Source organism: Musa acuminata, chromosome BXJ1-9, assembly GCF_036884655.1.
Source record: "Musa acuminata AAA Group cultivar baxijiao chromosome BXJ1-9, Cavendish_Baxijiao_AAA, whole genome shotgun sequence".
NCBI lineage: Eukaryota > Viridiplantae > Streptophyta > Magnoliopsida > Zingiberales > Musaceae > Musa > Musa acuminata.
The window spans coordinates 13926062-13952262 of record NC_088335.1 but is presented as its reverse complement, the minus strand read 5'-3'; the positions used below and the strand labels follow the sequence as shown (position 1 = coordinate 13952262).

The following is a 26201-nucleotide window of genomic DNA, read 5'->3' as shown; positions in this document are numbered from 1 at the left end:
ATACATATATATATATATACATACATATATATATACATATATATATAGGATGATGATTTAGGCCCATGCTTTAGATCATCTAATCTCTCTAATATATGAGTGACAAATTTTATAGGATGGAATTTACATACCACCAAAATAAATGTTTTAAGTATGCTAATTTACCGCAGAATAAAACATTCGATATTTAATCTTGTAAGATGATGTTTTTGGAGCCTTTAATCTCACCTAAGATAAATGAGAGGTATATTATCGTTATAGTAATATTTTAGATATAAATTATAGGACAAGATTTTTTAAGTTTTTAAACTAAAATAACTGAGTCATGGATAGTACTATCAAATTAATTTGTTGTATTATAAATTTATAGAATGTAACTTTTACCACTCGTTTTATTTGTATGTTTGGAAACCACAAGGTGGGTTGATTGAATAGCCCCATAAATTTTAGGGTGTTGCTTGCAAGAGAGAGAGAGAGAGAGAGAGAGAGAGAGAGAGAGAGTCCACAATACATCTAAAACTCTTTTGAATCACCCACGTACCTCTGAGAGAGAGAGAGAGGGAGAGAGAGAATGATACCACAATACATCTAAAACTCTGTTGAATCACCCACGTACCTCTACAAATTAGACCTGTGAGGATCCATATCATCCCACAAATTCTTCAGAATTGATGTCGGAGATTCACAGTCACATGCCTTGAAACTCTGATACACCACACTGCCTCTTCCCATCTCCTTGTACCTTCTCTCTCCGCTGACATACCCACTCACATCCAACGCAACTCCCCGTGGCGATCCCTCACCGACGCCATCTGTTTCGACCGCGATCGAGAACTCGGCGGGTCTGAAGCACGCCAAAACCCGAGTAATCAGCCGGCCCAAGTCGATCACCTCAGCATCATAACCCATCGTTTCGAAGCTGGCGTAGCTGAATCCATCCTCCGGCGTCACATGGATGGTGGAGATGGCAGCTCCTTCGACGGAATTCATGGAGTAACCACAGGGATCGAACTGGAACTCACATATCTGGGAGCCGGGAAGGATGTCGCTGATCCCGGAAGCAATGGTCATCTCGGACGCTGTGTTGTGCTGCTTCCCGTAGAAGACTGCAGCACGTTTGCGGTCCAAACCCATCATGCACATTTCGAGAGTGTAGAGAGGTCGGTCGGAGCGCGCCGCAGTCGCAGAGTACACATGCCATTGCTGAGACTTCAGCGAGCTACTCATACTGTATGCTTTGCTGCTGCAACCAAGCCGAGTGAAGTGCCTATCGAGGACCGCAACCTCCTCCGCGAAGCTGCGATGAGGGAACGGCTGTGCTTCTGGGAATCTGAAGCCTCCGCGAGTGTATCTTACAGATGCAACCGAGAGAGACAAGTCTGCAGCCAGATGAAGGAGAGGAGGGATCGATAGGAGCAACCTTGTGGTGCCACAGGTCTTGATGATGATCCTGTGAGGGTAGATGAAGAGACTGGATTCGGATAAGATATAGGTGTCCACAAACTTGTTCGACAGTGCTGCTACTATCGTGCACTCAGCTGGTCGCAGAATGGTATCCAGTTGTGCCATGGAGAGGGATCGAAGGTCTTGTCTTCTTCCATGCCCAGAGAATGAGATCTCAAGCCTCTTTTCGAATCCCTCGAATCCAATTGCAGAGACAGGCGATGCCATTTCGGTGGGATATCGGAAGAAACAGTCACACAAGTGAGTAGAAACGGTATGTATGCAGATCAAATCGAGCGAGTAATGCAATCGCGTGCGTTCTGGAAGAGTGTCACTTGTGGTCATCAGGAGGGCTTGCGAGCGCACTGCAAACATGCAAAGAATGGAGTTGAATATTGTCATTAGAGTGAGCAGCAGATATATCAACATACGAGATTTGGATGGGGGCTACAGGTTAAATTCCAATGTCATTATCATGTCTCACAGGTGTAGGAAACGATCATCACTTGTTTCCTGCTTATGATCTGTATCGAGTTCCACTCGATTCTTGAAGATCACCCACTTAAATCCAGAGAGAACTTTGTTGGAGCACAACACAGTATATCTTTCTTGCAGTCGAAATAATGGAATTCAAGGAAACTCGAAGAGTGATGTCGATGCAATTAAGTCGTGAATCATGATTGCTTCTTGCTTGAAACTTACATTGGAGTAGCCAGCAGATCTGAACCTCTTGATTCCACCATGAGGACGGATCTCTTCAACGTTGTAGACCGGAGGAGATTCGTAGTTGGAATAGTTGCTACCTGATCGATCACCACGTTTGGCGTCCATTAGAACATCCAGTCTTGCTGCAAACGAGAGATGGAAAGCATGAGTAGTCAGTGATTTCATGACAGCTTTACTCTATTTATCCAACGAATAGATGATAAGGCTATGTTTGGGAACTCGACACATGGAACCAGTTAAGTTGTCAAGAGGTTCGACACTTGTAACCTAAGCATCTTCAATCGATCAGTCAGTCACCTAAGCATCTTTCGATCAATCAGTCATAAGCATACTCAGTCAACATGGTCTCTCCGAAAGGAAACCTTCTCCACTATAGTCCTTTGTAATTATGGTTTGGGCAGTCTCTCCCAAGTAGGCAGACACTTAGGGCTCACTCACTTTCTGAAACATTTTACTGATTCTCAAAGTATTAAAAAAGAATTAGTCAGACAAGCTTTCGATATGAACCTTATCAGAAAATAATAGTATATTATAAAATTGACGAGACACAAAGAAACAACCAATTTGGATTGTTTCAAGCGGGGCATCTGACTTATAGAAGATGCAACAACAACATTCGAAAAGCGACATCGGGCCAACCTTATGGAATCATGTTGTATGACACTAATAAAAAATATATCCCAAATGCTATAATACCTACTGCTGCAACAGATAAAGAAAAAGAAACATAAATAGGCAAGTTGAACCATGCAGAACTGCCAACCATGCCTCAATTGTCTTCTTCAGTAATACTGCTTCCTTACTTCCACAAGAGACTTCTCATGAACAGGAGGAGTTCCATTTCAACAAAGAACTTTCTGCCATGAAAGCATACACACAAAAACACACACAAGGGGAACCTCTAAATTCATGTCACGGTTCTAAATCGACTGGAGATACGAGTCTTGAAATCCAAACAAATACTTAAAGAAAGCCAAGGCAACACACACCAGAGAGAGATCTTTGTGCAGGCCCCGAATGGAAGAGAGAAGAAACCAGACCCCTCAAGCAAACGAAACCCCACAAGCTTTGTAGCAAAAGATAGTGGAGAGATCCCACTGAGAGAGAGAGAGAGAGAGAGAGAGTTGTTATCGCTGGAAAGAATAGGTCAGATGAGGGTATTTATAGGCAACAGGTGTTTGCTTGTAAATGATTTCTTAACATTTTGACATCAATATTAAGAAACTTAAACAAATGGCATAAATATCAATTTTGCATCAAGTAACCTATATTATGCCTCTGGTGGATGTCTCAAGTTTGGTTATGGTGATCCTCAACAACATTTAGTTTATAGCGTATGCTCTCATGAATACCTTTGCAAATTGATTCACTGACACAATTGCAGTAGAATATAATCAACAAATAATGCTTCTAGGAAAATGTTATGTTCTTCATTCTTACATTGAGTTATTGGGTTGCTTTTAATTGAAGCAATCATTTTGAATCTGATCAATGTTCTTGGAGTGCAAGGCACTTATAAAATATTATATTAGCACATTTTTAAATGCATAATTTTACATGGCACTGTAGCTAAATAGTCTCAAATTGTTTATCAAGAATTTGATTAGTCAAACAATAGCTTGGGTTAAAAAACTAATTTTGGGAGAGTTTGCTAAGAAAACAATCTACAATCAATCAATCATTCTCTTTGTGTGTTATTAAAGGAGACTCACAAAGTGCCATGAGGGCAAAGCAGCACCTCCTTTCCTTTTCTGGCAACCCTATACTCTAACACTACACTAATGCGTTTCTAGATATGATCACCTCCACCAGCTGCAATGGATGATGTACCGAATCCAGATCAATAGATTCCATAAAAGGCCACAATTATTAACCACACTATAAAAAGTTGCTCAATCATGAACTGACAAGTCAGCAGACAAAAAATTCAACATTAAATGCTATACATAGACATCAGAACAGGGAAAAAAAGACAAGATTACGTGTACCTGAGTCAGAAGCAACAACTCCCACAGGGTGCAAGTGGATGTCGATGACAAATCATCAGTTGATAAACCCTTAGAGCTGTGTAACATTGACAACAATGTGCATCTTAGCTGTTTAAAATAGACATAAAAACCTTGTTCCTAGAATTCCATATCATATATGAGTCAGATGATTGGAGATTGGTTGGTTAAGCACTACAAATTGCAACTTGATCTATGCTTACAAACAAGAGACTAATCACCAACATTAGGAAGCATAGCAACAAGCGAGCGGTGATTTAAAAAGCCATAGGCGACAAAAAAACGCTAAGGTCCAAAAATGCTCGAAGGGCTAAGCGCTCGCCAGACGCTCGTTCGAGCGAAGTAAAATACTAAAATATAAAAATATATAATATAATTATTTAAAAATTAAAAAAAAATATACGATTAAATTAAGAAAATCTCTTTATCATCTGTCTTGTATATATTTGTAATTCTCCTGAAGCTCTTGCTACATCTCCCCATGTCAATCTATTATCTTCAAATACAAGCTCGTCTTCGGTATCTTACAAGTTGACACTCAGTTCTCCCACCAATCACTCGTTTAAATCATCAATATCTTACAATAAGATTGGGTCAATTCTATTTTATAAATCATGACGAGCTTTCGAAGCTTTATTATACTTTATATAAATAAGATTGTGTAATCGTTGATGTTCCAATCGATTTTCTCTCTTTGAGTGAATCTACCATGTCATATAATTTAAAAATATATTAATATATCTATCTAAATTAATTAATTAATTAAAATAAAAAATTTAGTAATCTTTACATGCTTAAAGACACTCTAATTTCGCTCACAACCTAAAGCATTACATATCAAACTAAGTAGTTTGATATCAAATTGTAATAAGTTCGGGGTGGAATTTTCAAATAGACCCCATCATTCAGTTGCAAAATTTATGTTATTATTAGCAATAACATAGTAACATACTATAGATGAAATTAATTATATCAAATTATTAATACGTAGAGACATAGTTGTCTTGGATCGATCATTGAAATTCCAAAAGGACCTTCGGTATTTTTATATAAAGATAATTAATGAATAATCTTATCTTGCACTTTGAAATTCCAAAAGGATGACATTAAGATGATATCAATAACCCTTTTGTCTTTTGCTTCTTTTGTCTATTTGCTTGTCACCCATTTCTCAGAGGTAAACATGTTTCTCAGATTATGTTTTTAACGATACACGCTATGTGATGTAAAAAATAAAGTAGCAAATCGGATGACACCATATCTCACTAATTCTTTATTTCCTGTGAATTCTCTCATTATATTCAAAGCCCTAATATGATTATAAAGAAATCCAACAATAAAAATTACTCTTTCTAAGGTTTTCTTGATGTCTAAGATCTTTCTAATATTCTCCAATATTAAATCAATACAATATGCCGCACATTAAGTCCAATATAAGTATTGTCATTTTGTTTCAAGCAATTTACCCAAGACAAAGGATAACAAAAATGATAAGACCTTAGAGTTTAACACAATTAATTAAAGATAAAATAATTTAAAAATTAAAAAAAATTAAAAGATGAATATTACCAACTAATACATAGTTGCTTCCGTTATCGGTTATGATTTGGATGACATTTTGTTCTCCAATTTCTTCCACGAACTTGTCAAATAAATCATATATTTTGTCTTCAGATTTTACAAAAGATGAAGCATCTATTGATTTCACAAACATAATCCCTAAAGAATAGTTAACCATAAAATTAATTATACTCCTATGCCTCTTGTCAATCCAAACATTTGACATAATGGAGCAACCATGTATTGTCCATGATTCTTTATGACCCTTTAGTAAGTTATTTGTACAATTCAACTCTTTTTGCAATAATGGAATTCACATCTTATAATAACATGGAGGTTTTAATCCTGCACTATATCTTCCAATAGCTTCAATCATTTCCTTAAAACTGTCTAAACTAGTTGTACTAAGAGGAAGACCAGCTTGATAGAAGAAGCGAGCAATGTACTGAATTGTTCTTCCTCTTATTTTTTATCATAAGTATTACTTATATTTGTTTATTTAAATTTTGAGCCTCTTGCTTGCCCTTGTTGCTTCTGTGATCCTTGAAATATATATAGATCCAATGGTCCTTTTTTACCATTCTTAGTACTCATAACTTCTTTTCTTTTTTTGTCATATATTTTTTTTCCCACTTGGGTTAATACTCATAGAATAATCTTCTTCTTCATCACTGAGATGTTCAACATTGTCTTCTAGTAAATTCTCGTAAGATTCATTCTTTTGCATCTTCTTTTTATTTATATAACTCAGCAACTATTCTTTTACCTCAAGTGGACACCTTTTGCAAGTTGCTGCATTTTTGAAATTTCCTACTATATGTTGTATTGCACAAAAAATACTACATCTAGTAGTCCTATCGCAGAACATGCAAGTCACTGCATTAGGATCTTTCGAATCCTTTAGATAATTATACTTCCATACAGGATCTTTTTTTTATGCCATTAGAGACTTTATTGAGTTGCTCTATACACTTGTCATTTATCCTAAAACCTAACAATAATTTCAAATAAATAAAAATTAATAGTACTAAAATCAAAATAATATATTATTAATCTAATAAATATAAATATTGTTACTACTATACAATTAACAGTATACTGTTAACAGTATGCTATTGAAAGAGAAGAGAAGAGTGTAAGGAAAGACCGAGGGTGCTAACTAAGAAAAGTGGGAGCAGTAGCGGCGAGCGACGACAATGGCAACGACAGCGATAGTAGCAAGTAGCGGGAGCGACGACAATGGTAGCGGTAACGGTAGCAGCAGGAGCAGCGACAGTGGCAGCGGTAGCAGCGGGAGTGGGAGCGACAAGCGGAGATAGTGGCAACAGTAGCAACGAGCAACGACAGCAGTAGCGGGAGTGACGATAGTGGTAGCAACAACGGTAGCAACGAGCAACGACAATGACAGCGATAATAGGGAGCAGCGGGAGCAACAAGCGGTGACAAGGGAGCGATAGTGTGAACGACGAGCAAGGTTAGGGTTGGGGAAGTCGCACTGATATTGGTGCTTTAGTTGGTTCGATTGAACCAACTAAAACATTGGAGATCGAACCAGACCTAAAACGCTAGTACGGTTGCTTGGTTTAACCCATGCGCTCGCCCGAAGCGCCTAGTGCCTGGACTCGAGCGAGCACCCAGACGATGCCTCTTTGAAACGCGCCGCTTGGAAATGAAGCGTGACGCCTCTTTGAAATGCGCCGCTCGAGCCTCACCTTGCCTCGCCTCGCCCGAGAACCTAAGCAAGCACCTTTTGAAATCACTGCAAGTGAGTTCATCAACAAGAGTCCAATTAAGTACATACAGGATTCATTCTTATCATCATTTTGGCTAAAGCCTGTACTAGGAATATTATAATATAGAACCTGTTTTGTATTACCTTTTAATGGTACTGCATAGAGACAAATATTTTTCTAAAGATATTTTAACCATTCTGTATCGTATCACAAGATAGATTAGGTATGTGAAAAAACTAGAAGCAATATCTGCACAACATGAAAAATAGAGTATCAGGTTTACAGCCCACTATCAGAGTTCACTAAGTCATATCGGACACCACAGAAATCCACACTGATGAAAGAACAAGAAATGGTACTCACTTGGTAATCAGAACTGAAAACAATTACAGTTGTCCAAACAGAATCTACAAGAAGGAAAGAATCTATATTACAGCGGGTAAATACCATTACATCATATCTTTCTTGTCACACTGAATGGTTTATGTAGAGGACCAATTACCAGGCACAAACTGATCATTCAAGGCCAGCTAGGTTATGAATTGGTATACCAGAGCTGCTTAATGATGGCAATGAATGAGGCAAAGGTCTCTCCTTCCTCTTCTCATAATCTCTTTTGAACTCCTCCAAGCGTTTTGACACCTAAAAAAAAAAACAGAATGGTTATGGAAATCATCCAAAAAATACTAGTATTCCTAATGGAAGCACTATTCAACAATTTTACAATGAATAAATGCTTGAGTGGGAATAGTTTTGATTCTACTAGGTTGTTGAAGATTTAAGTGAGATTGCACTGTAATACTTATAAAGTCTGTTACTTTCAAATGAGAATAACAAATCACCTACTTCAAGGAAAAAACAAATCCTCCATGAAATAGGATGCAAATGTTCTAGCTGAGTTTAACCGTGAAAGTATGAGCATCTAATTTTAGAATCCATAAGGTTCAATCCATCATATTACAAGCATAGAAAGAACAGACATAAAAGAATAAATACAACAGCAGGAGAATAAAAGTAATCATCACCTTGATTGAGAAGGCAAGTGGCAATAGTTTATCTGGATTCATCGCTTCCGCAGGAAAATTTTTCAGGGCATGCAGTAGTTTCTCAAAGGGTAATTTTATCTAAAATTGTAAATTGGTGGTATCAATAACTTGAAAGTTCTAAAGCATACCACTGAGATAAAATTTACCACATTTCTTACCAAGTCATCGTGGCAGAATCTTAGCAAGGCCAAGCCAACTTGGAAAACAACTTTTACACCCTGTTCAAAAATAAATATTACAACCATAGATGATAAAAAAAATTGACTTAGATGCACTAAGTCAAGTTTACTATATAATGTGATGCTTTCCAAGAAAAAAAATAATAGACTACTTAGAAGGCTATTGCGGTGGGTCAATCAATAAGACCTACTGTTTGTCAAAATTATCCATAATAAGTGTAGAAATATTTCAAAATTTTCAGTTAAAATAATCAATTTTGGACAACCTTGAGCACAAAAAATATACGCACTAAATATATGTGAGAAGAATCGATAATAAATGAATACGAACTCAGAAGATATTTTATCCAAAAGCTATTACTAGAAATACCATCAGGATGCTTCACATGTAGGAAGAATCCAGACACTAAGAAAACATATCATCTCTTAGATGCATAGGCATCCAAACTATCTTTGTGAACATTAATTTAGTACATAGACACCCAAACAATTGCAAATCGTTAGACCAAAATTCTATAAACATGATCTAAACAAAGGAAAGAAATCAGATTACTACCTCAAAGAGAAAGACATCCCAGATACGAAGTGCAAGTGGAAATGGGAATGAGTACGAAAAAACTGTTATGAACCATTGACTAGCATACATGCTGGGATTAACCATCTCTTGAGTAAAATGTTCTCCCAACATTGGCAAATATTCTTTCACCAATTGCTCAAATTGACATAGGTATTCTTGAACAAGTGGCAAGCCTGCCTACTCAACAAGCAAAAGTTCAAAACATAAAGTAAGCATCAATTTAACTAAGAATGCCATAATATATGCTTCTATGTTCTAACTAAAACAGAAGAGCTCCATTCAACATCTTATTGTAACAAAATCATATCAGAACTACTTCAAAAATTCCCTACAGAATAATTATATGAATCCATCACCATAACACCAAAACTCAAGTAGATACTTTGCATTCTTATTCATAGCATACCAATTTTTCTATACAACTCAATATTATTTGCACCCACAGAAGCAAAAGGATTGTACATTCAATATCTGAGCAAGAATTTGTTACTCAGCTTTTGTAAGAGCATATAGCAAATAGGATACCGTACCAAGAACAACAATAAAAAGAGAGAGGGTCATATGTGTCCAAGATTTATAAAAGTGATGGTACGGTTTTTCCACTTTTTAACTGGAGATGATAACATTTTCTTTACACTGAAACCACAGAAACATCTCACATTAAAAAACCACACATTAAGTTGACAACTCAAAGAAATGCTTATGTTAAATTGAACACATCTAGTGGGAACTTATACAGCTCATAAATACTATGCTATAGGGAGTAGGGACAAGAAATAACATTTACCTTAACCCCATATAGAATCTTTCTAAAAGCCAACTTTAATAAGCAAAAATTCAGCTAATAAGATTTCTTGGTGTATTATTACCTGTCATGTATGTTTGGCTTCATGTATCCTCCCAATCTCACTTTTAAGCAAGGATTGCAATTTCGAACCAGGATACATACCAATTGGTACAGTGAATTGACACATGGAACACCAATTTCTACTGAAGAGGAAGAAGAAGAATGGGAAAATGAAGGAAGAAGAGGAGGAGGAGGCAGAGGAAGGAGGAAGAGAAGGCAGTGGAGGAAAGGAAATAGGAGTAGTGAAGAAAGAGGAAGAAAGAAGAAGACACAATGGAGAAAGAGGAAGGAAGAAAAGGAAGCAATGTAAGAAGAGGAAGGTACCTGAGCTTGATGATGCATGGTGGGCAGCAGGGAGGTAAGTAGCAGACAGGAGTGACCAGCTTGCGATTTCGGGCTTTGCATGTATGGAGACGGGGGCTTGTGTTGAAGCAGACAGGAGTGACTAACTTTAAAGTTTTTCTTAAAAAATACACCTGACCGGACTTCGCGAAATGGGGGTGGTCTACATCTCGCATCTCAGTTCGGTCTCAGACCAGTAAACATTGGTTGATACAAGACAAACCAGGCAAAATTGCAAACACTTCTTTCAGGCAAAAATCCAGACAACCTCACAACAACTCTTGAAGACCAGGAGTAAGATGAAGAATAATACTGACGTAATCCATGCCCTTTTTGACCAAAACATTCTGAGGCACACAAACTGGGGAGATGATATACAGATTATAAAGGGTAATGTTACTGTAGTGACAATTTATCACCTCTATACTACTATGACTTCTGTACATGTAAAATAAGAAAGCATAGAGTCAGAAAGAACTTCATATAACATGGCTAGACAAATGAGTACTTAGATTAAATGCAGTTACCTGGTACAAGCCTTCCATTGGTGCATGAATGGCTCCCTTTAACAAAGCAACTAACAGCCAGAAGGCATCCTCTTCACTCATATAAAGAAGTAACAAACCTGCTAAAAAACCCATGCCCTGCAGCAGAAAAGGTTGCATCAAATGATATCCTAAGAATAACAAAATCTTTAATTGATTGATTTCTGAATTGTTATACAGTTGACAACTAAACCTGAACATATCCAACATCCCTGTCATATACAGAGTAAGCCTTTAAAACATTGTACAGGGATCTTTGCCCTAGTCCATGTCTCTGTTGATAGAAAACATGTGATGGAAAAGTACGAGATATGTCTCGAATTATTTCCAATTCTGATGCTGATGTCTCATATATCACCAGTTGCTGCAGCAAAAGTTTTAGCAGTTTAAGCTTTCTTTTAATCAGCTAAAGATGAAACCACACAGTGCATATTTTGGTAAAGAAACCTGCAAAAACTGCAATGACAATTAAGAAAATTTGATAATTTTCTACATAAATTTGATTTTAAAAGTGATGCTGCAGAACGCCTTGTCGTATAAAAGAATAGATAATTTAAAACATTACTTTACGTTAAAATAACATTTCTACTTATGTATTAGGTACTAAACAATATTGGATGCTTCTGAATCATATAGATCCAGATTGCACCAGTCCAACAAGAAATGTCACTTCAGGTGAAATAGGGTATACCTTTTACGAAGCATGAAACAGAAAGTACCTCATAAACCCCTGGATTCATTAGCAGGAGGTCTCGACTTCCAGAAATCAACTGCCAAACAAGTCCTCTTAAACAGTCAGGGATGCCTTTTCTAATACGTCTCTTAACTACATGAGGTTTTCTTCTAACATAGTGCTTCCAGTCACTCCCACCAACACCTATCATTTTCCTCCATTTTCTTATCCTCTTTTGTTCTCTGTAAAAAATCAATAACCACGGATTAGTAGTAAGAAGATGCACATGTAAGTACAAACATTGTTGTTTTTTCTTTTTTGAAAAATACACCATGAAACTTCCTAACAGATACAAGTTTGTAAAGAACTTTAGTGAAAAGAAAGCAGCAGCAGTAGGGATAAATAACAACAATATTTCATAAATTGAACAGAGAAAAGAAAACTTCAAAGTCTTCATATCTAGTAGAATGTGTCACAATACTGTTTATGTCTTGTCCATTAGGTTGAAATCCTTTGAGGAAGAAATGCAATAAGAAACAAGGAAGAATTTACCAAAAGATAATATTGCTTCACATATTTACAACATGTGAAGATTGCATATGTACAGCTACATTATTTCATATATTCATATTTGAAAACATGAACAGATTGCATAAGTACACTAACATTATTTCATGTATTTGCAACATGTGTAAAATAACTCTCATCCAGCAATATAACAAATGTGGAGTATTTTGTAGCAGTTCACTAAAATGAAGACTAACTGATCTGTCAGATCTATATACTAGTAGCCAGTAATATGAAAGAAAGTGCCTCATATGATCTACATTTAACCCTTTCTGTAATTCTTGACCCATATAGAATGGTATTGCAAATGATAATATTTACTGACTGCCCTGTTTTATGTCACCAATGATACTTAAATTGGATAATCTTTACAAAGGAGAAACATGCATAAGTGGGAGAAATAAAAAATCCAATGTTGTCAAACATGCCTGTCATTGGGATGGTCATCCACAGGTCTGTTTCTAGATAAGGCCTCTGTTGAGTTGCTCTGTTCTTGTTTTGTAAATCCAAAACCATCAACTGTTCTTGAAAGCAGATATGATCCTGGATCCACCTCAGCAGTGGCGGATTTCATTTCCCCTTTATTAGTCAGTAAACCACCCCTTGCAAGACAAGCACTACAAATAATTCATACATCTCCACATGGACCTGCACTTGTAAGTTCTAGGTCAAAGGAAAGAAAAATCACAAACTGGTCATCAAGAGATACTTCAGGGCATTCAACTTTACAAATTTAGCAGAGGCAAATGCCAATGAGAAAGCCAAACTTCAAGGTTGTTTGCATGTCATATGATTCCAAGAAAACTGTTTGTATATTTGATCTTGATGAAGTTATAAAAAAAATTAAAAATGAGATAAAAATGCTACATTTCTACATAATCAAATTTTTGATGCATCTGATGGTGTCTTGAGACTTAAATTATGGTTTCATGCACACAGCGAGTCAAGCTTATCAAATTTACACAAACATATCCACCTAAGTTATAATGCAATAATCATGAGTACTCTATCTTGGACAAATAAAAGAAAAAAATCCAATCCCCACACAACCAAATTACAGAATAGGCCGGGAAAACTTATTACGATGGACATCTCCACCCTGTTCAAAAACTCTCACTCCCAAAACATCTACACGATCTTAACAAACTGATCGCAATCAAAAACGCCAACCTATTGAATGGAGAACAGCCCAACGCCTCAAAAACAAAGGGGAAAAGAAGAACAATTTTCGAGAAAGAAATCGAAGTTCTATCCAAATTAACTAAATCCAAGAATACAGAGCAAAAACGCTCGAATTTAGCAAAAGATCGAATCCTTTCGGTGCTTTCAGCAAAGCCGATGAAAACCTAACATTCATTGCCGGATCTAATCGAGAAAAACAAGTGCTAACAACAATTCACAAGTGAAGAATTGGAACCGACCTCAAGGTTTAAGTATCTTCAAGGAACAAACTCGAATCGCACGATTAGAATTTGGAACGAGAGAGAGAGAGAGAGAGAGAGAGAGAGAGAAAGAAATGTTTGTGAGATCCGCCGATGTATTCTATTTTTACATTTTATTTATTTTAGTTTAACTATAATCATAAATTCCTCCTTTAAGCTTTGTGTGTGAAGGATCGAAGTCGGGGACTGGCTGATTTTGCGGGTCCAAGCTTGTTGGCCCACAACGGATCGGATTCTTAATAATTTCATCCGAATCCGACATCAATGCTATTAACTAACGCAGTTTACTTACTTTATACTTAAAGGGTCTCGGATCTACTATGTGGATCGAATAGAGACGGGTATTCGAAAAAGCTGATCGACTATGACTGTCATTAGGCTTAATGAATCGGGTGTGACATGGTCTTGGTGTTCCCTGTCTGGGGTGATACAGGTGAACCGCGCCCGTTATCCATTACGCTTCCCCAATCCCACACCCAATCTCTTAATTCCTCGTGGAATAAAATCGAGGATAAAGAGCAAAACAAATGAGAAGGATGAGGGCATAAAACCCTCGAGAGCAAACGGAGGTACATGTCTGCCTCCTTCCTAAAGCCTTTTCTTGAATTCCTGTAGCATTTTTTGTAGGCATGTATAGATTTTTTTTGTTCACAGGTTTCGGGCTCTTTTTGATCGGAAAAAAAATCGATTTTTTTGCTTAATGATTTCTTGGCCTTCAAACTGAAGCGAAAGCCTCCTGATTCTTGGGCAGAAGTGCCGATATGAGCCCGTTCTCCTTGGTTTCAACTCATGGGGTATTTAGCCCTCACCATTCTTCTTCAAATTGGCCTAGATTGTTCTCTCATAGAAGGAGATTGAGCCTGCAAGAAGGAAAAATCTTGTCTTTGGAAGAAAGACATTGGGATCTTACTTCGTCTTCCTCTCTTTGTAGTCGCAACTCCCGATGTCTTTCTTTATGGGGTTCTTCGCGGAGATTTCGGTTATTGTCCAAATGTAATAGGATTGTATTTGCGAAGATTGATAGGAGCAGCAACGAGAAGCATACCCATTTTGGGATTCGAGGGAAGCCCAGGTCGAGAAGGCGATTCTCCCTGAGATTGCGCCCCAGGTTGCGGTTGCTCTCTTATAGATTGAGGAGATTGTCGGTTCAACGATTGGTGGAAAATGCTAGAACAGTGTTGCTCAGAAACTTGAAGAAGCTTATGCTATCTGCTTGGTTTTCTGTTGCCCTAGGGGTGTGTTTCTTGTTCTTGAAGTGCACAGCTAGACCTGCATCGGTGGATGTTCCATATTCTGATTTTGTATCGGCCCTGAAGAGTGGAAGCGTGTCAGCTGTTCAATTCGAAGAGGATTCCCGCTATATTTACTTTAATAAGCATTTTGAAGATAATGAGAGTTTGAAGTCAGTAGAAGAATCATCACTGACTGTCGATGTCTCAGATGTCAGTGCACCAAAATCATCTGAAAGCATTACAAATGAAAGGGAGAGAGGTGGTAAATCTATCTCAAAGTGGCAATACTCTACAAGAAAGGTTGAGCATGATGAGAGTTTTCTTCTTGGTTTGATGAGAGAGAGAGGGACCACATACAGTTCTGCTCCTCAATCTGCAGTAAAGTTATTGAGAAGTCTTGTTATCACATTGATTACTTTGTGGATCCCAATAGCCCCAATGTTGTGGTTGCTTTATCACCAATTCTATGCTAGCAATGGCCCTGCAAAGAAGCGGCGACCTAGTAAGCAGTCTGTTGGTTTTGATGATGTGGAGGGAGTTGATGCTGCCAAGCTAGAATTGATGGAGGTAAGCTTTTACTCTTGTTCCCTATCTCTCATTTTACTTTTTACGTACTTTTCAGTATTGACTCAATTTTATAAATGGTACTCATTAGGAAGATGATCATTATAGATGCATATTACCTGATTGCTAATAGCAAGGATTGAAATATCGTACTGTACCAGAGTTTCGACATTCGCTCGGTACGGTACGATACGGTATACCGAGCGGTATATCATTTGGTGTATATATATATATATATATATATATATATATAAAATAAAAATTCGACGACGTCGCTGAAGTGACGTTGCCTCTCTCTTCTCCCCAAGAAGGGCGATGTTGCCTATATATATATATATAAGTAAAAAAAATCTTATATATATTTATATATAAAAGATTTTTTTATATATAAATATTTTTATAAAAGACGACGTCGCGTCGCCTCGACGACGTTGCCCTGCATAGGAGAAGGGAAAGGTGACGTCGCCTTTGTTGAATCTCGGATTTTAATGATGAAACAAATTGATAAGTGTTTATTATTTAACCTGCGTTTGAGTGACGCATGATGCTTCAATCAGAATGAGACAATTAAAGTAGGTAGAATCATGTTGTGCCGGGGGAAAACATATCAGTAGATTGGACGTTGAGTCGGAGGATCGGTCGACGCATCGACAGAAGGCTTCGGGCCATGGATTTGGGCATCGGGCCAAGAAGAGCGGATATTGCGCCAAGGATATCGGAGTTGCGGAGTCAACTGGCCGATTGGGCAATAGGCCGCAAGAGAGGACAATGCACTGAAGAATCGGACGAAGCGTTGAGGGACCAATGACATGCCGGACAACATGATTAATGCTTAGTATTAATTATCTAGATCGAAGTGTGTTTTTACATATGCAGGATTAACTACGATAGCAAGGCATGAAGCAAAATGAAGTCTCGAAGTCAAGGATGCGATTTCGTTGGAAGTTCGAGAGTTCGTCGGAAGTCCGGACGTTCGTCGGAAGTTCTATCGGAACCAATCGAGAAGTCTCGGAGCTTGCCAGAGAAAGCTCGTCGAAACTCTCTAAGAAGATCGTCGTGAAGTCCAGGAGCTTGCTGGGAGTCCATCGGAACATTACCGAGAGATCATCGGAAGTTCGTCGGAAGATCACCGGAAGCTCGCGGAAGAAACTGGACTTATCTTGCTTAGATTATGTCTTAGGAATCGTAGTTAGCACATAATTAGAGTTGGGATTGGGAGGTAATCCCATCAACTCTGTTAAGGGCCAACTGGGCCTGAAGTTGGACTGGTTTGGGCCGGATTCAAGGCCTAACCAGGGTGCTGAAACCCTGGTCGGCGGTGGCACCGCCAGGGAAACAATACCCCAGGAAACCTGGGCGGTGGTACCGTCGGCAGCCGGCAGCAATGCTGTTAGCGATGTAACCGCCAAGTACTAGATACTACGGTGGTAGTACCGCCCAAGAACGGCGGTGGTACCGCCAGTACCCAGGAAACCTAGGATGAGAAATTTTTAGGCTCCAAGTTTGAATCAACTTGAAGCCTATAAATACCCCTCTCATCCCTGGTTAACTTACACAAGCACAGAGAGTTTAAAAGTGAAGAAACGCTGTTGCAATCACTTGAGAAATCCCTTCCTCTAAGTCTAAGTTTAGAATTCTATTTAGGAGGAGTAAGTGCTTGTAAGGGTTATCTCCTAAACCCGGTAAAAGGAGAAAAGGGGTGTAAGAAGGAGGTTGATCTTCGCCTATTAAAGGAAGATCGATAGTGGATGCCGGTGGCCTCGACGGAAGAGGAATCAACGAAGTGGATGTAGGTCACGACGACCGAACCACTCTAAAATCTGGTTTGCATTTCTTTGAGCAATTTACTTTAACTGCAAACCTCCTTACTTGCTCTTTACATCCACTACTCTCTTACGTACGCTTTCAAAGTTACGTTTCCGAAATCGGTTTTCAACGTAAATAGATTTTATCGCACGAAAGTTTTAAAGACGTAATTTTTACCACTACACTAATTCACCCCCCCCTTTTAGTGTCGACGCCGATTCTTGATCCTAACAATTGGTATCAAAGCAAGGTTTTCTCATTTAGTTTAACACCCAAAGAGAAATGACTCTTTTCGACTTTCAAGAGGGTCACTCTCTCATTCGTCTTCCTTTTTTCAATGGGACGAACTACACTTATTGGAAAACTCGAATGAGAGTTTTCTTGCTTTCATTGAATCTCGATTTATGGCACATAATCGAATTTGGTTTTCAAAGGTCTTCTCTTCCAATGAACCATTGGAATGATTTGGAGAAAAAGACTTTTTCTCTAAATGCAAAGGCTCTGAATGTCTTGTTTTGCGCCTTAGACAAAAACGAATTCAATCGGGTTTCTTTGTGCGAAACGACTTTCGATATTTGGCACATTCTCGAAATCACACATGAAGGCACGAATAGAGTTAAAGAATCTAAAGTCAATCTCTTATTGCATGATTTTGAACTTTTTCAAATGAAGCCTAGCGAAATCATTATTGACATGTACATCTGTTTTACGGACGTCGTCAATGGTTTAAAAGCTCTTGGCAAATGTTTTTCGAATTTTGAACTTGTCAACAAAATTTTATGATCGCTTTCTAAGAATTGGGATTCGAAAATAACGACTATACAAGAATTAAAAAATTTGAATACTTTTTTGATCGAAGAACTTATCGGGTCTCTAATGACCTATGAAATGACGTGCAATGCATGTGAAGAACTTGAGAACCACCTTCCAAAGAACAGGAAGGATTTTGAACTTAAAACAATTGAAGACCACTCGAGCATAAGCTCAAGTGATGATGAACTTGAACTACTCATGAAATTTAAAAAATTCATGAAACAAAAATTAAAGAACAAAAAGAACGCAACTACTTGTTATGAACACAAGAAGAAGGAAGCTCCTTGGGACAAATCAAGCTCATCCGAAGACGAGGAGAAAATCAACAAAGGCGAGGTGGCAAATTATGCTTTAACCGCTTTTAACGATGAGGTAATCGAAACCCTCTTAATTTATTTCAAAATTACATGATGCTTTTTGTGATGTTTTTTTAATTTATATTTCTTGTAAATTGCATGTTTAATAATGTAATAAAAATGTAAAAAATTAAGAATCATGCTTATCCTTCTAGTAATGATAATGAAAATTGCATGTGATAAACAAACTAAATGATATTGATTAAAAATGCCTTATGAAATCATGTTTGATGATATCATGTTTAATAAATTTATTTTTCGAAATTATGCATGATGATTTGAAGTAATGATTTGAAATCATATGTTTTGGAATTATATGTTACACTTTTTGATCTTGATGAGTTTAGATCTTTCTGTTTTAAACGTTGATGCATGGTTTTGACGTAAGAACAAATATTTGGGAATGCTAATATAAAGTCAATCACACAAATTGAAACTAAAGAAGTTTAGATGTCCTTAAAAATCATTCAATATCATGTTCAATGAAACCATGCTTGATATCTTAATGAAAATGTAATGATGATTTGAATGCATTCTTAACGAGTTTATATTTCAAACTTATGCATGATAGTTTTTGCGATCTTTTGAAAGTTCTTTTTCCGTGTTAATGAATGATGCATGTTTTTTATTTGGCATAAATGAAAAAGGCATGCTTCTATGAAATAAATCACATGAATTGAAACAACTAAAAAGAGAAAAACATTTGTTTGAAAATTTCTCTTTCTCTATCTTATCAATTTTTCACTAAGAGATTGATAAAGTTGTTTATGTCTTTTTAAATCTCTTGAAAGTAATGTTGAGATTTTGATGATTTGAATTTGAAATGAGTTTTATCAAAATCATGATCTTGATTGCTTGGAATAACATGAGATTACCTTTGATGATCATTTTGATTATTTAAAAAGAGATTTGTCGAAATAATTCATGGAATTTTGGATTCATGACTTGATCTTTCATTTGTTTACGAGATAGTTGAAATCTTTGTACCTTTGAATTCTTCTCTTTTCCTTTCAATTTTTGAAATTATGCATGTTATATGTTGAAGATTTGAAATCATATTTTGATATCATGCATACACAAGAAATGTGATTTGACAAATTGAATGAATTGAAAATGAATGATGATTCTTCTCTTGATTATAACTTGTGATATTTTTTTTATAAATCATCATCTTGATTTCTCGATATTCGATATATGAGATTTTTCTATGAATCAAGATTTTTCAAACTATGATTCTTCTTGGTATTCACTAAAAAGGATGTATTCAAATTAACCATGATATGCTACTTCACATCTTGATAATTTATGACTTTAATTTTATTATGTAAAATTTATTGTATTCATGAAATGTTTATCTCATCACCAAGTTCTTATTGATATTCTCCATGTGATGATATGAATGCATGCAATACTATGATCTTGACATTCATGGCTTGATTTTCTTTGTTATTTATTTACCTTTGTCATGATTTAAAAATTATTGTAAAGGGAAAAAGAATTACAAAATTATTTTCTTCCCTTCTTTTTGGACAATGACAAAGGGACAGAAATTTTGCTAGCTTGTTAGCTAGCTTGCATACTTCAAAAGATGCTTGCAATACTTATGATTTTATTATGATGATGTATTTTATGTATTGCATATCATGTATGAGAATCATGATTAAAATTGTATTGACTTTCTTTAAATTTAAATTCAAGGTTTATCTCAATTATGACATATTGAAATAAGAATGACACTTTATTTTTGTTATAATTTGAAAAATAATGAAGTGCACCATTGGTTTGTTATTCCCCTCTTTTTGTCAATAACAAAAGGGGAGAAAGAATTTCTAATGTACACATCATAAAAAGAGGCAAACTTGTTAGCTTCCAAAGATGCGAAAACATATTAGCTTGCTCATCTCAATAGAGAAGCAAAGATTGCTAACTTGCATATTTCAAGAAGCAAAAGTTGTCTTCTTGAACATCTTAAATTTTTTGCTAGCTTGCAATGATGATAAAACTTGAGATTTATTATGTAATGATTAAAACTCCTATGTCTAAACACTTAGAAAGTTACACTTTTCCTTTTTGTTGATGATAAAAGGGGAGAAGTATAATCATGTTATGCATGATGACGTGTTGCAAATATTCATGATGAAATTTGCAATGACTTGAATTCGGCTTGAATTCAAGGTTCTATCAATATACCATATTGATAGGGGGAGTTTGTTTAAACTCCGGGAGTTAAGGTTAACTCCGTCATCAATTGGTTGTCATCATAAAAAAGGGAGAGATTGTTGAATCTCGGATTTTGATTATGAAACCAATTGATAAGTGTTTATGATTTAATTTACGTTTTGAGTGACGCAGGATGCTTCGATCAGGATGAGACAATTAAAACAGGTAGAATCATGTTGTGCTAGGGGAAAACATGTCAGAAGATTGGACGTCGAGCCGAAGGATCGATCGACATATCGACAGAAGGCTTCGTGCCATGGATTCGGGCATCGGGCCAAGAAGAGCGGATATTGCGCCAAGGATATCGGAGTTGCGAAGTCAACTAGCTGATTGGGCAATAGGCCGCAAGAGAGGATGATGCGCCGAAGAATCGGACGAAGCGTCGAGGGACCAATGACATGCCGGTCAACATGATTAATGCTAGTATTAATTGTCTTGATCGAAGTGTGTTTTTACATGTGCAGGATTAACTACGATAGCAAGGCATGAAGCAAAATGAAGTCCCGGAGTCAAGGACGCGATTTTGTTGGAAGTTCAAGTGTTCATCGGAAGTCCGGACGTTCGTTGGAAGTTCTGTCGGAACCAGCTGAAAAGTCTCGGAGCTTGCCAGAGAAGCTCGTCGTAACTCTCCAAGAAGATCGTCGTGAAGTCCAGGAGCTTGGGAGTTCCAGCAAACATTGCCGAGAGATCGTCGGAAGTTCGCCGGAAGATCGCCGGAAGTAACCGGACTTATCTTGCTTAGATTATGTCTTAAGAATCGTAGTTAGCACATAATTAGAGTTGGGATTGGAAGGTAATCCCATCAACTCTATTAGGTGCCAATTGGGCCCGAAGTTGGACTGGTTTGGGTCGGATTTAAGGCCCAACCAGGGTGCTGAAACCTTGGTCGGCGGTGGCACCGCTTGGGGAACAGCACCCTGGGAAACCTGGGCGGTGGTACCGCCCCTGTTCGGCGGTGGTACCGCCCAGGAACGGCGGTGGTACCACCAGTACCAAGGAAACCTGGGATGAGACCTTTTTAGGCCCCAAGTTTGAATCAACTTGAAGCTTATAAATACCCCTCTTATCCCTGGTTAACTTACACAAGCACAGAGAGTTTAAAAGTGAAGAAACGCTATTGCAATCACTTGAGAAATCCCATTCTCTAAGTCTAAGTTTAGAATTCTATTTAGGAGGAGTGAGTGCTTGTAAGGGTTGTCTCCTAACCCCGGTAAAAGGAGAAGAGGGGTGTAAGAAGGAGGTTGATCTTCGCCTATTAAAGAAAGATCGATAGTGGATGCCGGTGGCCTCGACGGAAGAGGAATCGGCGAAGTGGATGTAGGTCACGACGACCGAACCACTCTAAAATCTGGTTTGCATTTCTTTAAGCAATTTACTTTAATTGCAAACCTCCTTACTTGCTCTTTACATCCACTACTCTCTTACGTACGCTTTCAAAGTTAAGTTTCTGAAATCGGTTTTCAACATAAATAGATTTTATCGTACGAAAGTTTTGAAGACGTAATTTTTACCGCTGCACCAATTCACACCTCCCCCCCTCTTTTAGTGCCGACCCCAATTCTTGATCCTAACAGCCTTATATATATATATATATATATATATATATATATATATATATATATATATATATATATATATATATATATATATATATATATATGTTGCCCGTTATCGGGCAGTCCGTATACCGATCTGCTGACGGACCGGTATGTACCACCCATATCGGACGGTATTATTAAAAATTGAAGACCTTGACTAATAGTATGTGGATAAGGACCAAACAATTAAGTTTATGTTATCTTATCTTTGTCTTCAGTATCTGAACACAATGTTATTTTTTGAACTTATGATTTGTTTTCCTTAATTAATGAAAAAATTATTTGTCACCACACTTAACTACCTTAAAAATACGGCCTAGTGCATCAGGCTCCTAATGAGTACAGTTTGAGGGGATCAAATTGTTTTAATGACTTGAACCCTGATCACCTAGTTCATAAAGGAACAAACTTGCTATGGTACCAAGTCTCACCCTCCTTCTGTCTATGGGTAAATAAGTGATTGAAACAGCCAAAACACATTAATAGATAATAAATGATGAATAATCATTGTTGATCCCGTCTATGCAGATTTTTTTGTCAACAGGTTGTTCATCTATTGACCAATCTCCTAGTCATGCAAACTCTTTCAACATGAGTAGTCTTTTGATCACTTGTCTCCTAGAGTCTCTTCTGCTATGTTTTGGTTGATGATCTGATCTTTAGCAATTCATGACATCTTCATCTACACACAAAGATCAGTCTGTCATGTCTTTGTCAAGTTCTGCTATTTGGAGTAGGCATAATACCTAGAAGCGTCCTGATTGACAAAATGAAGAAACACATTGTCGGTCACCAACTTACATAATTTTAAATCTTTGCACTCTTAAAGTTATTACAAAAGTCCTTGTGGTATTATTCATACTTTGCAATCTTTGATATACTAATCCATGGTTTTCATGCATGCATGTTATATGGTTTCAACTGATTGATCTAATTTTTTCATGGTCCTTAATTGATTGTTCAAAGAACTCAGATTTGAAACAATATATTATGTCAGAGATGGAACTGGTGGAATTTATGGATTCAATATATTGCTGTGAAATTATTGAAATTAATTAAATTATATTCTCTTCTGTTAGATATTTTGGTATATAGGATCTGAGAAGTTAAGTTGTTCTTCCTTGTCAATCATGGACATGTTCATAAAACACCCATTACACTCGAGGCAAAATTGCTAAATATTTATGTTTTAAAGATATAAGAGGTTCTATCTGTATCTGTTTTTGTTGACAATGATAAGTTTGAATACCATGTGGTATATATATAAGCACTTGATTCTAAGAAGAAATTTTCCTAAATTTCTTTTTATGGAACTGTTATAAATCAGTTCTGTCTGCAGAAATTGGGTATGTTTAGTTTCATTTATGCAGTTACTATCTATTGTTGGTTATTCTTTTGATTTGTGATATTTAGATTAAATGAACATAGAGTATGTTTATTTGTTTAAGACCACATCTATGTTTACCTAGTTCCATATTTTTTTTCTGCTGTGATGGAACTCTAATCAAACAAAGCTGTTATCTTTAGATAGTATCTTGCTTACAAGGATCAATGAACTACAAAAAGTTAGGAGCAAAATTGCCCACAGGTGTGCTGCTTGTGGGACCTCCAGGGACTGGGAAGACATTACTAGCTCGCTCAGTTGCTGGAGAGGCAGGAGTCCCTTTTTTCTCAGTGTCTGCTAGTGAATTTGTAGAACTGTTTGTTGGAAGAGGAGCTGCACGAGTAAGAGACCTTTTTAATGTGGCAAAAGAATGTGCACCGTCAATAGTATTCATTGATGAACTTGATGCAGTGGGAGGAAAGCGTGGAAGAAGTTTCAATGATGAGCGGGACCAAACACTTAATCAGGTATGCTTTGAATTCTATCTATTGGTCATTTATTAATTTGTTTTATATCAAATTCTCTAAATATGGCTTGGTTTATTATTTACAGTTGCTGACAGAAATGGATGGTTTTGAGTCAGAGACAAAAGTGATTGTTATTGCAGCAACAAATAGACCAGAAGCACTAGATCCTGCTCTCTGCAGGCCAGGACGTTTTTCAAGGAAAGTGCTTGTTGGTGAACCAGATTTTGAAGGGCGTAAAAAAATTTTGGCTGTCCATCTGAGACAAATACCACTGGAGGAAGAAATTGAGTTAATCTGTGACCTTGTTGCATCTCTCACAGCAGGTTTTGTTGGTGCTGATCTCGCAAACATTGTCAATGAAGCTGCTCTGCTTGCTGCTCGAAGAGGTTGGTTGTGCTATCTTTTTAAACCATTACTAGCATTGGTTAAGTCAGTATATGATTATTTGCCAAGAAATTTATTAGTAAATTTATTAAAGAGAAACTGATACATGTATTTTATTCCTTTCTATTCTTGGCCTGTTGATCAAAATTTGTTTCTTGGTTGGGAGGAGTACTAGATAGGATCTAATTTTGTCCTGTTATCTTTATACTCTCAGGCCTTTCTATGTTAGCCCCCATTGTGCAAGTGCTTTCTTCATCTCTTTTGTCGACCCACCTGGACCCTGCTTTTTCTTTGATACATGAATCTTACTGGTTTAGGTGCCCTTTATCATGAAGCACATTAAAATTTGATTATGTGATACTATATTCTTCTAGGTTCCGCAACTTTTTTTTCTTGTAGATTTATTCTACTCTTGTTGATTTCTCTTGTCAAATTTTTGATGTGCTTTATTGTTATCATCTAAAGTTTTGGAGAGAACAAATTTCCCCATCATCGTAGCTACTGTAAAATTCTATTATTTCTAAGGCCGAATTATCAGATTTTATAGCATGCACTTGCAGATGCTGAGACTGTTACTAGAGATGATATGATGGAGGCAATAGAGCGAGCAAAGTTTGGGATTAAAGAAAGGCGACTGAATCTTAGTACAGTAGGCAAGAGTCTGGGTAAATTGTTTCCATGGATTCCTCCATCAACAGGAAAAGATGGTTTCCAAGGCCTTATGGGTTACCAAACTTTGAGCTAATGTTTATCACTATGAGGTATGCTTAATTTACATAATGATGTGAAATACTATAAAATAGTTCTTTCAAGATTATTAAAACTTAGTTTAATGAAGACAAAAAAAGTGCAATAACTGTTTATGATCATTTACCAAGGAGTAAATTAAGGAGAATATTTAAAGACATTCCTCATGCGTTATGCCCGTTGGTTTTCATCTTTTCATTGTAATAAGATTAAAAAGAAACCATACATTGTAACCATCATTTGTTTGTCGCTGATGATCTTAAATGAAGAAGATAGAATTATGATAGCTACTCTTCAAATTTCTAATCTGGTTGTGTTAAATTTCTAGACAACTGTGGCACTTCCAAAAGATTCAAACCTTTACATATAAAGATAGGATGGGATAATAATATTTCATCATCTTGTTTATTTACCACGATGGGATATGTGGTTTTAACATGTACCTTGTGAGGATGCTAATGTTCTGTAAATGCCTTAAAACTAATAAAATAATTTCCATATAAATATTAAGTTATATTTGCCTGTGTAACTATCAGATGAGCGAATACCAAAACTCATCCTATTCTTAACCTGCTTGTATTTTGCTTCTGCAGGGATGGGAGGGCCTCTCAAGATTGACTTTCTACACCTAGAAGGATTTCATGTGCCCAAGCAACATTGGTTTGTGTAGCTTAATCAATCAAAAATCTCTACATTTAAAAAATCCATTTGCACATCCAACACTCAGTGGGATTTACAGATTTAAGGAAAAAAATGATTCCCATTCCCATGTTCATCTGGACAAGGTGTCATCCAAAGATATGTATTTCTAAACCCTCTTATGTATCTTGAATCATTCATTCCTATTTTTAATTCTTATTAGACTTGTTATTTAGCTTCGTTTAGTATTCTTTTCTGATATTTTATTGTTTGTTCTTTGGGAGGCTGCCAATCAGGCCATGATG

The 26201-nt window shown here is 36.8% G+C and overlaps 3 protein-coding genes across 7 annotated transcripts; 1 reads left to right on the top strand and 2 right to left on the bottom strand.

Annotated features, from left to right (window-relative positions):
- Positions 1–510: 510 nt before the first annotated feature.
- On the bottom strand, positions 511–3296 carry LOC103998313 (S-adenosylmethionine decarboxylase proenzyme). Its single transcript, XM_065084691.1, has 3 exons — positions 3159–3296; positions 2146–2291; positions 511–1808 (listed from the first exon to the last, which is right to left on the bottom strand). Exon 3 carries the CDS (start codon positions 1786–1788, stop codon positions 619–621), a length of 1170 nt encoding a protein of 389 aa, XP_064940763.1. The 5' UTR covers positions 1789–1808; positions 2146–2291; positions 3159–3296; the 3' UTR covers positions 511–618.
- A 4510-nt stretch (positions 3297–7806) lies between these two features.
- Positions 7807–13798, bottom strand: LOC103998311 (uncharacterized). 3 transcript variants are annotated; one of them, XM_009419750.3, is made up of 9 exons: positions 13666–13798; positions 12673–12892; positions 11724–11919; positions 11198–11368; positions 10987–11103; positions 9250–9447; positions 8673–8732; positions 8494–8592; positions 7807–8110 (listed from the first exon to the last, which is right to left on the bottom strand). In XM_009419750.3, exons 2-9 carry the CDS (start codon positions 12816–12818, stop codon positions 7985–7987), a joined length of 1113 nt encoding a protein of 370 aa, XP_009418025.2. In that variant the 5' UTR covers positions 12819–12892; positions 13666–13798; the 3' UTR covers positions 7807–7984. The 3 variants fall into 3 exon arrangements, with proteins under 3 accessions (XP_009418025.2, XP_009418026.2, XP_009418027.2); XM_009419751.3 differs by having other exon boundaries at positions 12673–12907; positions 13666–13792; XM_009419752.3 differs by lacking the exon at positions 9250–9447.
- A 319-nt stretch (positions 13799–14117) lies between these two features.
- LOC135593353 (probable inactive ATP-dependent zinc metalloprotease FTSHI 3, chloroplastic) lies at positions 14118–26131 on the top strand. Of its 3 annotated transcripts, none has more exons than XM_065083321.1 (6): positions 14118–14255; positions 14341–15485; positions 23803–24126; positions 24212–24512; positions 25071–25271; positions 25851–26131. In XM_065083321.1, the coding sequence occupies exons 2-5, from the start codon at positions 14448–14450 to the stop codon at positions 25253–25255; spliced, it is 1848 nt and encodes a 615-aa protein (XP_064939393.1). In that variant the 5' UTR covers positions 14118–14255; positions 14341–14447; the 3' UTR covers positions 25256–25271; positions 25851–26131. The 3 variants fall into 3 exon arrangements, with proteins under 3 accessions (XP_064939393.1, XP_064939395.1, XP_064939394.1); XM_065083323.1 differs by having other exon boundaries at positions 14119–14255; positions 14438–15485; XM_065083322.1 differs by lacking the exon at positions 14118–14255 and having other exon boundaries at positions 14268–15485.
- The last annotated feature ends 70 nt before the right edge of the window (positions 26132–26201 follow it).